The sequence below is a fragment of the Nannobrachium achirus genome (assembly GCF_963921795.1).
Source record: "Nannobrachium achirus genome assembly, chromosome: 3".
In the NCBI taxonomy this organism is placed as follows: Eukaryota; Metazoa; Chordata; class Actinopteri; order Myctophiformes; family Myctophidae; genus Nannobrachium; species Nannobrachium achirus.
The window spans coordinates 41,261,111-41,278,350 of record NC_137812.1 but is presented as its reverse complement, the minus strand read 5'-3'; the positions used below and the strand labels follow the sequence as shown (position 1 = coordinate 41,278,350).

Here is a 17,240-nt window from a genome sequence, read left to right as displayed (position 1 = left end):
CATATTACAAACATTGGAAGTCCTAATACCACTACTTTGCCCCCCATATGCCCACAATCGCATCACTATGTCATGGTCTATTCATAACTTCAGCCACATTACCATAGACCTAACGTTGCATCACCAGGCTTTCCACCTCGGTGGAAAGCCTGATATTTGTTTTAAACAGGCTGTACGTGATCCACTCTAGGTGTGGCCTTAACCGGAAACGGGCAGAAGAAGCGGCATTGCTTTGTTTTGGTCCCCCTTTTTTTTTCCCCAATCCCGATTTGAATGCTCGAGAAGTGTCGTCTTGCAAGTCGAGTCCAGTGTGAGACTTGGACTAAAAGATGCATATACCAAACAAACTTTTCCCAAATAAGCAAAACTACGCTGCATCAAGAGTTTTATTGGGTATGCCCTAAAAGCGGCGGCGGAGAATTATTTTGGGTTAAAACTGTCCTGTTTGGTAGTTCTGGCCAATGTGTAGTCCGTCTGATGACTACAACATGACGTAGGTTGTTTCCACTCCCGACCGGATCGGAAACCCGAAATGCTACTGATCCCATTCTACCGTAGACCATTTCTCCATTAGTTAGGAACATGTTTTCCCAATCATAGGCAGTAGTTCTCACACTTTCGAGGTTTTTCTAAAAATGTTAGTTAAATGTTAGAGCTTGTATATCTTCTATTTTTGAATAGTGAAAAGTCTAAAATGACAATGTTTTAATGGGTTAAAACTTAAAACCCTGCTCAAAGGCTTGAGCTTGTGGTCTTTCCTTTATGTAAAGATTGCTACATATGATCTCTATTTGGCTGACCTTATGAATAGACAATGACGTGTAGTGATGCCGGTATGGTCCTTTTTTTTTTATGACAAAAAGTATTGATCCCTTAAGTTTAGTTTCCAGGAACTAAGTTTAGTTCCTGGATACTAACTGATGGGTTGTTTATCTGTGGACAAGAAAATGCGCTTAAATGCAATAAAACTTGTTAATGCAATAAAACTTGTTATACTTCTCAACAAGTTCCACTGACAGGTTTTATGGTGTAGAACACATTTCAAGGTTCAGTTTCTGCAACTATGTCTGGGAAACTTGCCAATGTAACATGGCCTTGTAAGTCACCTACATAAAAGGTCTTCCTATCTAGGGCTGTCACGATTAGGATTTTCTCCAGACGATTAATTGTCATACAAATAATCGCCGATTGACGAATATATCGTCTTTTTTCCCCCCTTCATTTTATGCCACTATGATAATAGGCTTTGAGCTCATACTCATACTGTACCTTAATGAGCAATTTAATTGCTTTTTAAACATCAGTTCGGTGGTGTAAAGTAACTATTAAGTACATTTACTTGCTAACTTTAGCCCTATTTTATACCGTAGCTATTTGAAAATAAATAGCCGATCTGTAGGCTCACAACGCGTCGCGGTGCGTTGTGAAAATAGCCGATCTACAAGCTTGCGGTGCGTTGTGAAAATAGCCGATCTACAAGCTCACAACGCGTTGCGTTGTGAAAATAGCCGATCTACAAGCTCACAACGCGTCGCGGTGGGTTGTGAAAATAGCTGATCTACAAGCTCACAACGCGTCGCGCTGCGTTGTGAAAATAGCAGACAACTGCAAAAATAGCCTACAGCTGAAAATAGCGACAGTAGCCTAATAGGCCTAATGTTTATCACGACCACGATCCAACATCTAACATATAATTTTCCGAATGTCTGTCTGTCTGAGTGTCTGTCTGTCTGAAACCGCGTTTCTCATCAGTGGCTGGAGCAATTGATCTGAAATCGCATCACCATCAGCATATGAACACACCTGACATAACTGTGAAGCCTGTTTGTCACTTTCACAAATCGTATGCTGTATAATTGCATTTTTATGGTGTATCTATATCTATTTAGCCTACAGTACCTTTTGTCACCACACATGTTAAGGGAGGGGCGCTGTTGTTCAGGCCATGCACAATCACACACAAACCCACACACACACACACACACACACACACACACACACACATGGGGGGGGGGGGGGGGGGTTCTGGCCCTGTTACATATGTTGTCCAAAATCATGCAGATCGGTACACAGTATCTCTGTAGCCGTTAAATGGAAAGGGTATTTCTTACATTGATGCTCCTACATATTAGCATGCAAGCACCAGTTAAAGTTACTTTCCATCCCTCATATACTGTGTGCACAGTGCACATCCCATAATCCACACACTGCACATCATTTCGGAGCTCATATCTTTGAACGGGTAAGGGCTAGTCTATAGTTAGTTAGCCGTCTGTGTGTAATCATCGGGCGCGTTCGGAAATGCGCACTCAACGCACTGGTGTGCCATGTTGTCGTTCGTTTATTCGGTGCACTTGGTGCGTTGTCGTTCGGAAATCCAGTGCGCGGCGCACTGGTGTGTTGAGTGCACGCACTCACCAACCCTACTCAGAAGATGGGGTTAGGCAGTGTGGTGCGGTGGTTCGGTGTTCTGATTGGTTGGTTTTCATAGCCATGTCTCGAACGCTTCTCAGCTGTGAAGAATGGAGGAAATTACCGCAAAATGCAGCATTTGCAGCTTAATTGGTCGTTTGGCCTTGATAGTTTCACACACATTAACGTGTAAACTAACAGCAGGTATGCCAATGCTATGAATTACATCTCCTTTCAATGTCAATGTTACGTTAGCATACTTAGCAACTGCTGCTTTTGAAAGTTTGCCTTCAGAGTTCAGAGTGAAAAAGCACACAGCTCCCTGTTAAAACTGGTCGTTCGTAAATAAGCCACACTGAACGCACTCTCCAACGTCACGCCCACTGCACTCACTACACCGAGCACACACTCGGTGCGGGTTTCCGAACGCACCCATCATCATCCTCTCCACAGCAGAGCAGCAGTGCTAAGCTTAGCTCTGGTCCATAGCGTTAGTGGAGGGAGAGTGGAGGGAGAACTCCACTAACGCTATGGACCAGAGCTATGCTAAGCTAAGCTGCAGTAAAGGCACTGACTCCAGTCCTCTGTGTTGAAACGAAAGTGAACGCCTTTTTCTGTATCGTATCAAAAGGAATATATAGTCCCGGGATGTGTATGGTACATGTGTCTGTTCCGACCGTCTGGAAAAAACAAACTGCGTGCCGTGCCGTGCTGCTGTTGTGTTGACTGACTGTGACTGAGGAGGACCAGCATTGAGCGTTCACGGGTTCCCGTGGCAACAAGGGGGAGGCGCATTCAAGAATGCAAGTGTTGACGTGAGGTTTAACTTGTTTAAGAATGGTTTTATTGTCAAAACTCACTACTTTTTTAATTAAATTAGATAATTGACGATAATCGCGAATATGAAAAATATTCGCGAATATGAAAAATAATCGCGAATAGACGATTATGTATTAATCGTGACAGCCCTATTCCTATCCTCTCTGGAGACAATCAGCCTTTCTTTGACATTTGAAGTTGGATATTATTTTTGTTTGGCATTGCGTCAGGTCGCAGTTACTATCAAAACCTCCACCGCCTGTCTGTCCGTCAGTCTGTCTGTCATGTCACGTCACACTTTTGCCCTACTCATACCCCCGCCATCGGTGCCCCTATCCATGTGAAATTTTCCACACACACACACACTCCTTGTCTGCCAATCCACAACCTCCACAATTCCAGGGACCCCCGCAGCTCCAGGGACCCCCGCCAAAAAGCTAAAAAACAACGAAATGACATCGTTGCCCCTATCCATGTGACATTTTCCACACACAATCCTTGTCTGCCAATCCACAACCTCCACCCTTCCAGGGACTCCCGCAGCTCCAGGGACCCCCAGGAACCCCCGCCAAAAAGCAAAAAAAAATACGAAATGACGCCCCCAAATTTGCTGCTCACCGCGTTGCTCTGCCACAGACAAAGAGATGTCTACTTACACACATCTCATCAACATGGATCTCCTCTTTTCTCACATGCCCCTCTTCTAGCGCCACCATGAGGCCGGTTCTTGCAAAACACCTTTACGGACACAGCTCCGACAATTTGTGCCCTAATTTCACGCAAATCGGTACACGGTATGTCCCAACATGGATCTGTCCCATATAGCGCCACCTTCAGGCAGATTTTTTAAAACACATTTTTGAACACTGCTCCTACAGTTTTTGCCCTAAAATCACGCAAATTGCTACACAGTATGTCTACACTCATCTCATCAACATGGATCTGTCCCATTTAGCGCCACCATCAGGCCGATTTTTTGAACACATTTTGGACCTAAAATCACGCTGCGACCTGACGGTTGCTTATCTCCCGATTAGGGAGTCTTACTGGTATTACACTTTGCTTTGTGCAGTATTTGGTACATCATGGTGTCATACTGTATGTGCCAAATACTGCGTGAAGAACATTTTTACATGAGGTCCGGTAATAAAATTGGCTGATCATTTCATAGATTATCAGGCTTGTAATGTGGCTGTTCTCGTCTGAACATTATCTGACATTTCATTTAGCAGAATTTTCATGAGAGCAGCATCATGTGAACGCCGCCTTATTCATTGTAAACTTAATCAGCTCATTAAAATATATCTTAAAACATTATAGGTTAGAATAATACGCAACTTGGTAACAAACAAGACTGGCCGTCTCCCTCTGCCTGCGGCTGCAGGCTAATGGTAGCTACAAACGATAACATTAGGCAGATATGTTACCATCCCATCGCCTGAAGGGCTGGTCCCTTCTGATTGGTTCAGAAATACACTGGCTTGCGTTTCAGACTGATACTTCAAAATAAAATACCCAAAAAAGCAATTTCAGCTCAACTTTAAGTCCTTGTAAGGCACGGGAAAGGTATGTGTTTAGAATAGGTACATGATGGTGTGCTGTGCGTGGTGCTGGTACGTACATACCAGCTCCATGAATATCTACCTGTCCGGAGAACAGGAACTTGCAATTGTTTCAGTTTACCAGCTTAATCTTGAAAAGATATATACCTCACCTTGGAGCGTACTTGTTAATAGTTTGTAGAGCTCAGGCATTCCTCACTTATGTCTCAGAGAGTACACCGAAAAATAGGGGGAACCACCCTCTACGGTCTCATAATTAAAGTAATCTATCTCTACAGCTCATAATTAAAGTCATATATCTCTACAGCTAACATTCGAAGACAAAAGACAGGAAAAGTAAATGCTAATATGATTCACCTCCTTTTATGTGCTGTGAGTACTTAGTACCCAGGGAGGTGTGGATTAATGGAGTAATTAAGCTCTTTTCTGTTTAGGTTGATTTAAGACTTGATTCACAACGGGTATTTCAATTATTCAAAATGTGGAAGACTTGATGATAATGCCAAAGGAAATATAGGTCTAGGGATTTCTACACGGTACAAACTGGATTGTTAATTTAACTCTGAAAGTGTGTAAATGGAGTCATAATATACAGCTTAATCAGGAGATGAACCTGACCTGACCCTGACCCTTACTGTACATGGTGTGTCCTGCCATTCTTTACGGTTTTTATGGTTATTCTAAAGTGTAATTTATACAATGTCGCATGACTGTCGGTCGCTTATACAAGCGATATACAAGCGATATACAAGCTCACAGCGCGGCACCGAGTGCTGTGCTGCAAGCTTGTAGATCTGCTATTTTTGAAAAATCATGAACATTTGAATTTTGACCTGATTCTATAAGTGTCTTTTGAATCCTTAAGGTTTTTGGAAAAACGTATGTTTCTATGTCAGCAATCTGGCTAGCCATCGTCAAAGAAAAGGTCATTTTTACTTAACTGGAGCTCAGTTAGTCTGTTATTGAGAGACTACGATGTCAGTGGTTCTCAAACTTTTTCATGTGAAGGACCCCCAAAATGATATGTATTTGGCCACGGACCCCCATCTCAAAATATTTAGTTCCACGGACCCCCCAGAAGCAAAATTTGAGATACAAACGTTCGCTTTAAAAATACATATGTTCAAAGATTTGCACAACTTTTTCAAAAATAGCAGATCTACAAGCTCGCAGCGCGGCACCGAGTGCCGCGCTGTGAGCTTGTATATCTGCTATTTTTCAATAGCTAAAGCATTCAATAATTCTAGGCCTAAATGGTTTAAAATAACAGATTTTCAAGCTAACAATCCAACACATTGTTGTAATGAAATATAAATCAGGCTTTATGACGAAATATTAGCTATTACTCACATGTAGTCACGCACACTCACTCTGTCTCTCTTACACGTTGTGGCTTGCACACTTCAGATTATGATGTTGCTGAAGATGAGATATTAGCTTTCGCCACCTTGGAAATGATCTCAACTGCTGAATGTAGCTATCTATCATTGAGAGAGCAACACTGACAGGGGCTGAGCTAATCACTGCCAACATGACTAATTACCTTCTCAGAAATGAGATCATGTGAAATGGCAACTGCCTGTGCCCCTTACACGCACGCGCACACACACACACACACACGCACGCACACGCACACACACACACCATTCAATTGCCTGATTGACCCATTGTTTAATAATGTTGATTGAGACAGAACTGACCAGTCCAGTAAATTCTTCAATCAATCAATCAATCCAGTAATGGAAGGACAGAATGGGAGCTTTGTTGCCTGCTTCGAATGAATAAACAACAAAGACATTTTCTGTTTTTATCCCTTTGTAATCTGCTTCCTCCTCTTCCATTAATTCATTCTTTAACTGCTCTGCCTCTTTCACTCCCACTGGTCAACGCTTCTCTCTCCGGCAGTCTTACTTTTGGTAAATTGTGCATTTATGTAGCACCTTCATCCAAGGTGCTTTACAATGGTTGTGCATTACATTAACACATGGGCTGCTCAGGTTTATAACATTTCTAGCTGTTGCTGCTGCCGCCGTTCACTCACGCTTTATTTTGAAGAGACTCGGAAGCTTCGTGCGTGTGCACGTGGGTGTCCACTGACGATTGAGGAAGATAATCCCTTTGTTTACAAACGCTTGCGAAACTAAAATCCAAACGGGAGCCGACCATCGCGTTATAGTGTCGCCGTGAAAACAATCAGATCTCTGCTTCCCTGGCGTTCTTTTCACCTCATTCAGAGATAAAGCCCTTTTTATGTTTCAGAGTAGAATGGAAAACAATGCAACCAGCTTGTGCCTTTTTTTCTCTCTCCCTCTCTCTCTCTCTCTCTGCTACGGGGTGACGTATGGACTCGGGTCGTTCAGAGGGCAGGCAGCTGCACGTACAGTTAACCCTTCGTTGTCTCGTTCAGGGACGAGACAACTCCTTTTGGCAGGATGACACCTAGTGGCCTTAACTCGTTACTGAACGAGTTTGGCTCCTTGGGTGTTAACCCAGTCACACACACATTCATACACCGATGGCGGAGAAAACCATGCATGGCACCAACCTGCTCTTTGGGAGCATTTAGGGTTTCAGTGTCTTGCTCAAGGACACTTAACTCTGGGGTAGCCCGGGATCGAACTGGGAGCCTTCCGGTTCCCAAGTGGCCGCTCTACAGTACCTCCAGAGCCACTATCCTCTTCCTCCTCTCACAAATCTCACCATAATGTCTGTCTAGGGAGCTAAGGCCTCACCATTTCTCTCTGTGGGGGACTGCCCCATAGGTCGAACTCCCGTTGGGTTGAACAGCGTCGGCAAGTTAGATAATCACCCGCGAGCATCGGCAGGTTAGATAATCACCCGCGCCACGGTTACTGAGGTTAGGTTTAGGTTTAGGGTTAGGTTTAGGCATAGTTTTACTGAGGTTAGGGTTAAGGTTAGGTTTTGGTGGTCGATCCAAAGGGTGTTCGACCTAATGACATGTTATGCTAAAGGTAATATTAAAATATGGCATAAATATAAGGTGCCGGGAGTGAAACTATGAATACAATGTAGGGGTGCCTCAGATGAAAAAAATATTTATAGGGGCCAAAGAAGTTTGGGAACCCCTGGTCTAGGATCCTCACCATATCGCTCTATGTCAGTCTGTCTGTCTGTCTGTCTGTCCAGGGTGCTAAGGCCTCACCATATCTCTCCCTGTGTCTGTCTGTCTGTCCAGGGTGCTAAGGCCTCACCATATCTCTCCCTGTGTCTGTCTGTCTGTCCAGGGTGCTAAGGCCTCACCATATCTCTACGTGTGTCTCTGTCTGTCCAGGGTGCTAAGGCCTCACCATATCTCTACGTGTGTCTCTGTCTGTCCAGGGAGCTAAGGCCTCACCATATCTCTCCATGTGTCTGTCTGTCTGTCTGTCCAGGGAGCTAAGGCCTCATCAAATCTCTCCCTGTGTCTCTGTCTGTCTGTCCAGAGAGCTAAGGCCTCACCATATCTCTCCCTGTTTCTCTGTCTGTCTGTCCAGGGAGCTAAGGCCAAGCCTGTTGTGTCTTTCATCGCGGGCCTGACGGCTCCTCCAGGTCGTAGGATGGGTCATGCCGGTGCCATCATTGCTGGAGGCAAAGGTGGAGCCAAAGAGAAGATCGCCGCCCTGCAGTCAGCCGGGGTTGTTGTCAGCATGTCACCTGCCCAGCTGGGCAGCACCATGTTCAAGGTGAGGCCTTTCTTGCAAATGCTACAGGACGCTTGTGTGTGTGGGGTTGTGATGGCATCATATGCAAAAGCTAACATCTCTCCACTCACAGCATACAGAGAGAAGATGAAAAAATCTGACCTGTCATGACTATTTTTTTTTTGTGTTACCCATTCTTTTTACGTACATTTTCAAGTTTAGTGACAATATCCATTAGAGCTGTCAGATCGAATTTCGTTTTTCAACTATAATTCGAATATTAAAGAAATTAACATTCGAATACTTAAATTTCCATTCGAATGTAGTAATTGTAATTTATTAATTTCATGTATATTTACACCCTCGTAAATGACGAATCTAATGATGTGAATCTTGGCTGCTTCTTGCCCGAGCACACAGGCATTGCCGGGCTGCCACGTGATATACACGTGCCATCCTACTGTTGGAGCGCTGCAGACTGCTGCAGAGCACAGCAACACTCAGTAGTCAGTACACTAGCAGCAGCAGGTTCTCACGTTGTAAACATGACGGAACAAACACAAGAAACTGAAGAAACTAGCGACGTGGAGATCACCTCTCTGGCACATTTTCTGGAGTGATTGCGACCGTAGGTCGCATTTACTACCAAAACCTCCACCGGCTGTCTGTGAGTGAGTGAGTGAGTCAGTGAGTCCGTCACACTTTTGCCCTGCTCATATCTCCACAACCGTTGCCCCCATCCATGCCAAATTTTGCACACACACTCCTTGACTGCCAAACTACAACCTCCAAGGACCCCCGGAGGTAAAAAATTACCAAATGTGCTCACACGTCACACGTCACACTTTTTCCCTGCTTATATCTCCGCACCCGTTGACCCGATCCATGCCAGATTTTACACACACACTCCTTGCCTGCCAAACTACAACCTCCAAGGACCCCCGGAGCCCCAGGGACCCCCGGGTCCCTGGGGGACCCCCAGATGTAAAAATGACCAAATGTGCAAAAATGACCAAATGACCACCCCAACGGGGCTGCTCGCGGGGAATTCCCGGGGACCACCGACTCCTGGTGCTCCAGAACGGATGCAAAAGTGGTGGCGCCCCCAGTGGAGGACCCCCTGCCACTGCAGCGCACATAAAATGCCGTAACTCGGGCTAGGAGCGTCCGGGAGAGCCGGGGCCGGTACCTATTCGTCCGCCAAAGCAACGCGGAGACCCCACCCCTCATTTCTCACATGGCCCTATTCTAGCGCCACCTTCAGGCCGATTTTTAAAACACATTTTTGGACACTGCTCCTACAGTTTTTGCCCTAAAATCACGAATATCACTACACAGCATGTCTACACTCATGTCATCAACATGGATCAGGAAGATTTTGGAAAAACACATTTTTGCCCTATTTGTGGAGATAAGCCACCTACGGTCGCTTATCTCCCGATTAGGGAGTCTTACTGGTATGTGGAAAGGATATGTGTATCGCGACACATTGTCAGCTTGTAGATCGTCTATTTTTAAATGGCTGATGCAACACATTGTGAGCTTGTAGAATCTACATGCTTATAATGCGTCGCATCGGCCATTTGAAAATAGAGAATCGTCTATTCTCAAATGGCTAAAATCTGTATTAGGCTTTTTGTAATCATAATCAAAATGTATAAAGTAACTAGTGACTAAAGTTTTCAAATAAATGTAGTGGATTAAAAGTACAATATTTGTATCCGAGATGTAGTGGAGTAGAAGTAAAAGTATTGGAAATTGGAAAAACGCAAGTAAAATACAAATATCTCAAACCTGTACTCAAAGTAAATGTACTTTACACACATTCATTTTCGCCATAGACTTTTACAAAAATATTTATAACAATTATGTTAAGCCTCAAACCAAGCCATCCAGGATGGAGGTGAATCATGATCATATAACCTTTGATCCTATGTGAAAACATATTTTAATATTACATTATTTGATACTAACTACCCTTTGTTTAGCGATTTTCAAAATGTTCTTTTCATAGAAAAAAGGGTTATATGGTTAGCCGGGGAGCCACAGGCCCAAAAGCTCAAAGAATAGGATGTTACCTGTGATGTCATGACATACTTTTAATTTTAGTTTTTTCTATTAATTTGGTCATCAAGGTCCACAGAATGAGAGGCCTGCTCTGCCGGAAATCCTGCGAAAAAAAGTTATGGCCATTTGTATATTCACTCCATCGACTTCAATATAAAGGAAAGAAACACACCAAAATAAATATGCTTTAAGTAGCATGTGAGGGGTCAAACTAGGGATTCTTGATGATTCTGAATCCATTGCAAGCATTTGTTTTGCATGAAAAAGATTCCTTGGGCTAGAAAACGGACCAAAATAACTTTTCACAGGTTTGAGAGGCTGAAATCTAGCCCAAGGAATGTTTTTCATGCAAAACAAATGCTTGCAATGGATTCCGAATCATGAAGAACCCTTAGTTTGACCCCTCAAATGCTACTTTTTTTGGTGTGTTTTTTTCCAGTATAGTGAAGTCAATGGGAAACTTTTTTTCGCAGGATTTCCGGCAGAGCAGGCCTCTCATTCTGTGTACCTTATTGACCAAATTAATAGGACAAACAAAAATTTGGAGTATGTCATGACATCACAGGTCCTCTCTCATTTTGGCCCAGTGGCTCCCCGGCTTTCACCTCCATCCTGGATGGCTTGGTTCGAGGCTTAACATAATTGTTATAAATATTTTTGTAAAAGTCTATGGCAAAAATGAATGGGGAATATTAAGTGACCCCAGGAATCCACTTCTGCTGCGATGCTCTATATGCTAAATATGCTAAATGAATGACATTTGAATGGGATTATAGAGGGAAACTGTCAGCCCTAATATCCATCCACACTTTTAATGTTACATTATCACCATGCATATTTGACTGCCACGACCCAAGTTTCCTGAGATATTCCCGTTGGTCCAGTTATGTTATGATCATTCCATTTGGGCTATAGGGGTGCTTAATGTCTGATTTAACATAACTTGCTTGGTTTCTCCCAATAAATGATATATATCCTATGTTGGCAAACTATTTAATTAATACAACAAATTAGGCCAATCTCTGAGTGAGAATCATGACTGATTATTATTCGATTAAGAGATTGGCAGTCGAATCAGACTCTCTTGATCGATTAGTCAACTTTGCGACTAATCGAGGTCAGGCTTAAATATTATACTTTTTGTTCTTGGCTGGTGATTTTCACCTAGTGTTGAGTATTTATAATAATATGTTACTATGAAAAGGATGTCTGTCCGTCTGTCTGTCACGTCACACTTTTTCCCCTACTCTTATCCCTACCACGTTGGCCCTATCGATGCCAAACTTTGCACACACCCTCCTTGGATGGCAAATCACAACCTCCCCCCCGATTTCTCATATGGCCTTCTTCTAGCGCCACCATCAAGCTGATCTTTGCAAAACACATTTTTGGACACTGCTCCTACAAATCTTGCCCTAAAATCACGTAAAGCAGTACACAGTATCTCTAAAGTCATGTCATCAACATGGATCTGTCCCATTTCCCATATTCCCTCCTGATTGGCTACGATTGCCTTCTAAAGTCTGTGCATGCGACGTGACGGTTGCTTATCTCCCGATTAGAGTCTTAACTGGTAATAATATTTGTAGATGACGTTCAAAACTCTAACATTGGTGGTCCTTCTTACATGGCAAAAATGTTTGGTATTTGCTATGAAGAGGCAAGATGGGACTTGAACTTTTAATATGCAATAAAAAGGCAATGTTGAGGCGGGAGAAATTAATAAACGTCTGTTGACAGTGGCTGAGTTGGCACCACTGCCTCTTTTATTTCAATTTATTACGGGGGAAGCACTTTTAACAAGATGTATAAAAAGTGAAAGCGCGTATTACAGCCATTCATCATCTTATACTTTCATTACCAGCGCCGGCACAACTGCACCAGATATAGATTCACACGTGTTTCACCCAAGTTTAATTCATAACCCATTTAGGCCTAGGATTATTGAATGCTTTAACTATTGAAGAATAGCAGATATACAAGCTCACAGCGCGGCACCGAGTGCCGCGCTGCGAGCTTGTAGATCTGCTATTTTTGAAAAAGTCGTGAAAATGTGTGCAAATCTTTGAATATTTGTATTTTTAAAGCGAACGTTTGTAACTCAGATTTTGCTTCTGGGTGGTCCCTGGAACTAAATATTTTGAGATGGGGGTCCGTGGCCAAATACATATCATTTTGGGGGTCCTTCACATGTAAAGGTTTGAGAACCACTGACATAGTAGTCTCTCAAGAACAGACTAACTGAGCTCCAGTTGAGTGAAAAGGACCTTTTCTTTGACGATGTTTAGCCAGATTGCTGACATAGAAACAGAGGTTTTTCAAAAAACCTTAGAAAAATTCAAAAGACATAGAATCGTGTCAAAATTCAAATGTTCACGATTTTTCAAAAATAGCAGATCTACAAGCTCGCAGCACGGCACTCGGTGCCGCGCAGTGAGCTTGTATATCTGCTATTTTTTAATAGTTAAAGCATAAAATAATAATACACCATAATGTGTACCCGTTCTGAATGGGATAATCATTGCACATAATGATGAAAAACGTGCCCCCTTGTTGTTAATTTTGCAGCCCATTGTGTTCATACATCTCTGTTAATGTCATTGACCGTTGTAATCGGTGTGCTAACACACAAGGGGAGCAAACAAACATGTACTGTACTGTAGCATATGGGGTGAAGAGTGGACTATCATAACATTCTGTGTAGCACAGCCAACTCAAACACACTTGTTAACCACTTAAGCTCTATTTCAGGGGTCTTCAACAGGGGGTCCGCTACCCCTAGGGGGTCCGTGGGGATACTGCAGGGGGTCCCCGAAATTGTTGGAGGGAAAAAAAAAATAGCTTGTATACATGATTACTGTGCAATTGACAGATTGTTAGTCATAGATTGTTAGTATTGACATTGGTTGTCAGTTAATAAGGTATGTTTATAAATGGCAGTGGTACGGCCACTTGTACATGAATGTTTAAAATAAAAGCATGAATATATTAATCTATTAATGTAATAGCATTGTATTGAAAGCACAATAACATGGTATGTTTATACACATGAAACACAATTTTATACATAAATATACAATATATGTTGTAGCCCCACCCCCACACTACGAGGTTGGGGGTCCCTGCTCCATCTCCCCATCAGTTTGGGGGTCCCTGGCCTGAAAACTTTGAAGACCCCTGCTCTATTTTATACTTTGATGTGCAAGTTTGCTGTGGAGAAAATAGCAAATCTACAAGATCTCAACATGTCATGAGACAATAAGCTTGTAGATCTATTCAATAGCCTTGTAGGTCTATTATATACACAATATACGTTTTTGACAATCTTTTTGACAATTTTCACATTTAATGTCATGCATAAAATAGGGACAACAGGTTGAAAGAAATCAACTGGCATTTGCATCCTCTGTGATACCTTTCTCCTGTAGGACTCCAATTACAGGTTCAACCACAAGGAACTAACATATGGTTAAAATGTATAAAGTTGAGAACATGCATATGCAGATGTGTCCTCAAATCTTAATAAGAACATAGTAAAAATGAAAAGAAATCAGAGTAGACCTAAAATGTGTGTTCATGCATCAGTAAGTGTATTGTCTTCAGGAAATGAGAGCATTTATTTGAAGCATTGCAAATAAAAGAATGAAATAGAAGGCAGCAACATTAATAATGCTGAAAGTGTTGTCTTCCAAGTGCCATCAGCATATTGTACACTAGCCATTTATCACAGTGATGGCTATAGATACACATGCATTGTATCGTATCCTATATTACACTTGGCTCAAGGGAGAACTTGCGGACAGACCACGTCGTCAGGCTTAAGCCCTTTGCACACAGGCGCGTTTATCCGCACGGATAAAACGGACAATTTTTTTAAAGAAAACAATGATTCTCTACGACCTCATGCACACCAGATCCGAATTAGCCGTGCGACGAATGGCTGCGGCCGTGCGTTTTTCTCTCGATCGAACCCAGTTCGATTTGTGCGTCTTGTCGCATGCGGTAAAAAACTCATCACTCCTTTTATGACTCCTTTTGGGATCCGCAGCGCCGATTCCGCACAGCCTTGCACACCAAATCCAATGCGTTTTATTCATGCAGCAAATGAAAAAAACACAACTGTCCTGTGTGCAAAGGGCTTTACAGTATGTCACCATGACTCAGTCATAACCATAAAAGGAGTTCCCAATGCAGCTATGCCCAAATATGGGGTGTGCTGTCTAACCTCAATGTGTCGTCTCATATTTCTGTTGCAAGTGGTTATTATATTCCCAAGTTGCAGTGCCCATTTCCTTTAGTTTTTATTTGGTCTTCATTTCTTCCCATTGCCATCTGTTGACTGCTCAGGGAAGCAAATGCTGTATGTAAAACTTAATGCAAATATCATGGTGGCCATGCCAATTACAAAACAATGTTAACAAGTGATTCCTGAAACATGTACAGATGTGTGATCTAGATGGAAAGTTATGAGTGTTTACTATGGATAGGTTTAGTTAACATTTTATCAATTCCGATTATGCTTTTCGTCCCATGATGGCAAAAAGAAGTGTTTAGATAACAAAAAAGATCTATTTTCTTATATTATTATTATTAAAGATAACTAAGCGTTAACTGATGTAAACAGTATAGTAAATTCTACTATTACTAGTAAGACGCCTCTGCCATATCTTGTCTGCCTGGCCAGTGATGTATATTGGACCAGTTACCCATATATGGAGATCCATGTAACTGTATATGGAGATATGCTGTGAGACCCCAAACATGCCTACTCAGTTATTCGTTATGTGAAAATCCTTTGACGTCTATCACATCTGACATACGTACAATCCCTTTTATCCCCATACATGGAAATCCCTGTCTGAACCAGCCACACAGATACGGGCTATATTCCTCCATATATGGGCATTCCCATATGAAGTCCTGTTGGATATGGGCTGATGACATCAGGGATCTTCATACAGTATATGGGCATAGAGTCGTTCCCATGACATCACAACATACAATCCCTTTTATGCCCATATAAGGAGATCCCTGCACTGAGTATCTGACATCGCCTGTGATGTCACCTGTGATGTGTCAGGGGAACCACAATGTCAGGTGTTACCCGTATACGGACAAGATGTGCCGGTTCTGACAGTAAACTGCGACCTACAGTCGCAACTAGTACTAACTGTGTATACTAGTTCCTGGGATAGTCAATGGTGAAACATTTTGTGCTGAATACTACACAATTGTCCCTATAGTATAGATAAAGCAACATATCCATTGGTTCAGCCTATCTCATTTACCTCTCTAGGCGTCTGGTTAATCCTGTTTAAAACACAAAGTGCCATTCCCAGAACCAGCCGTAGTGTTCTGATCCCGAACTAGTTTGGGATATCGTTTTATATTACATAACACTAGTTCGCGGTCAATGGGACTTGCTGGTGAAAGAAAACTCACTGTGCGGTGATCCATTGGGCGATGACGTAAATCTTTTTCTTTGAGTAGCATAGCAAAAACGGACCCACAACACTATGGTGATGGTTTAGTGATGAGTCATCACTTTTCACACTTTTGTGGGGTTCATTTTTAGCCTGAGGAATATTTTTCATGCAAAACAAATGCTTGCAATGGATTCAGAATCATGAAAAAACTCTAGTTAGACCCCTCACATGCTACTTAAAAAAAGATTTTTTTTAGTTCTTTTTTCCCCCCCTTTATAGTAAGTGAAGGGACCTAAACTTGAACCCCATGAATTTACCTTGATCCACTAAGAATATTTTGGACAATTTTTAACAGGTGTTTTGGATGACCCTGAGGATCACAAAAAACCTTGAACCATTACTATTGCAATTTCTTTTGGGTCAAACCTCAGATTGACTGGACTGTGTGGAAGTAAACATCCTAATCCACATAACAAGACTGTGAATTTCCACAACATGAACACGATCGTGGCTTCCGGGGCTCTTCAAAATAAAGCGCAGTGAATGGCGTTACTCTGTGTCTGGATGATTACAAAAATAATAGCACTAAAAGTGTTAACTTGGAACCAAATTTCGATACCTAACCCTAGTGCTTACCCAGTTCATTTTATTTACCAAGACAATATTTATTATAAATGTCAGTGTAGGAATTGTCACATCGGCTAAGCCTTGGCATCTGAAGGCAGCATTATTCTTCGTGTTTTTTATGTTTTATTCAAATTGTTTTGTGTGTGTGTGTGTGTGTGTGTGTGTGTGTGTGTGTGTGTGTGTGTGTGTGTGTGTGTGTGTGTGTGTGTGTGTGTGTGTGTGTGTGTGTGTGTGTGTGTGTGTGTGTGTGTGTGTGTGTGTGTGTGTGTGTGGCGCATATGTTTTCTATGTTAAAGCCAGTTTTCAGTTGGGCTGAAGAGGTTGGGCATGATCTATTTTGAGTTGTGGGTGTTAAGAAAAGTTGGCAGAATGGAAACCAAATGTTGCAGTACAGTATGTGACTTGTATAATCTTCACACAAAACTATTCAAATGATGGAGTACCTAGACAATTCTTCTAATTGTGCCATGCAGACAATGATATTTGTTTTTGGAGAATGAACATAATGTGCAGTCTCCACACAATGCAGACACTATATTTTTGTGATTATTATTGTGATTATTATTATGTCTCTTGTTCTTTATTTGTCTGCACCTTACTATAACTGATTAAGCCTCCAATGTGCCACAACCTTAACCTGTTATGTGTGAGGCAGGGAGTAAAGCCAGGACTTTACTTATATTTGT

General features: G+C 42.2%; 1 protein-coding gene across 1 annotated transcript in view; it reads left to right on the top strand.

Annotated features, from left to right (window-relative positions):
- The window catches only part of suclg1 (succinate-CoA ligase GDP/ADP-forming subunit alph), a 35,158-nt gene that overhangs the window by 16,087 nt on the left and 1,831 nt on the right, over window positions 1–17,240 (top strand). Inside the window, exon 8 of the mRNA XM_080721506.1 lies at window positions 8,288–8,476. Coding sequence (XP_080577632.1) covers window positions 8,288–8,476 — 189 coding nt within the window. The remainder of the gene's footprint in view (window positions 1–8,287; window positions 8,477–17,240) is intronic.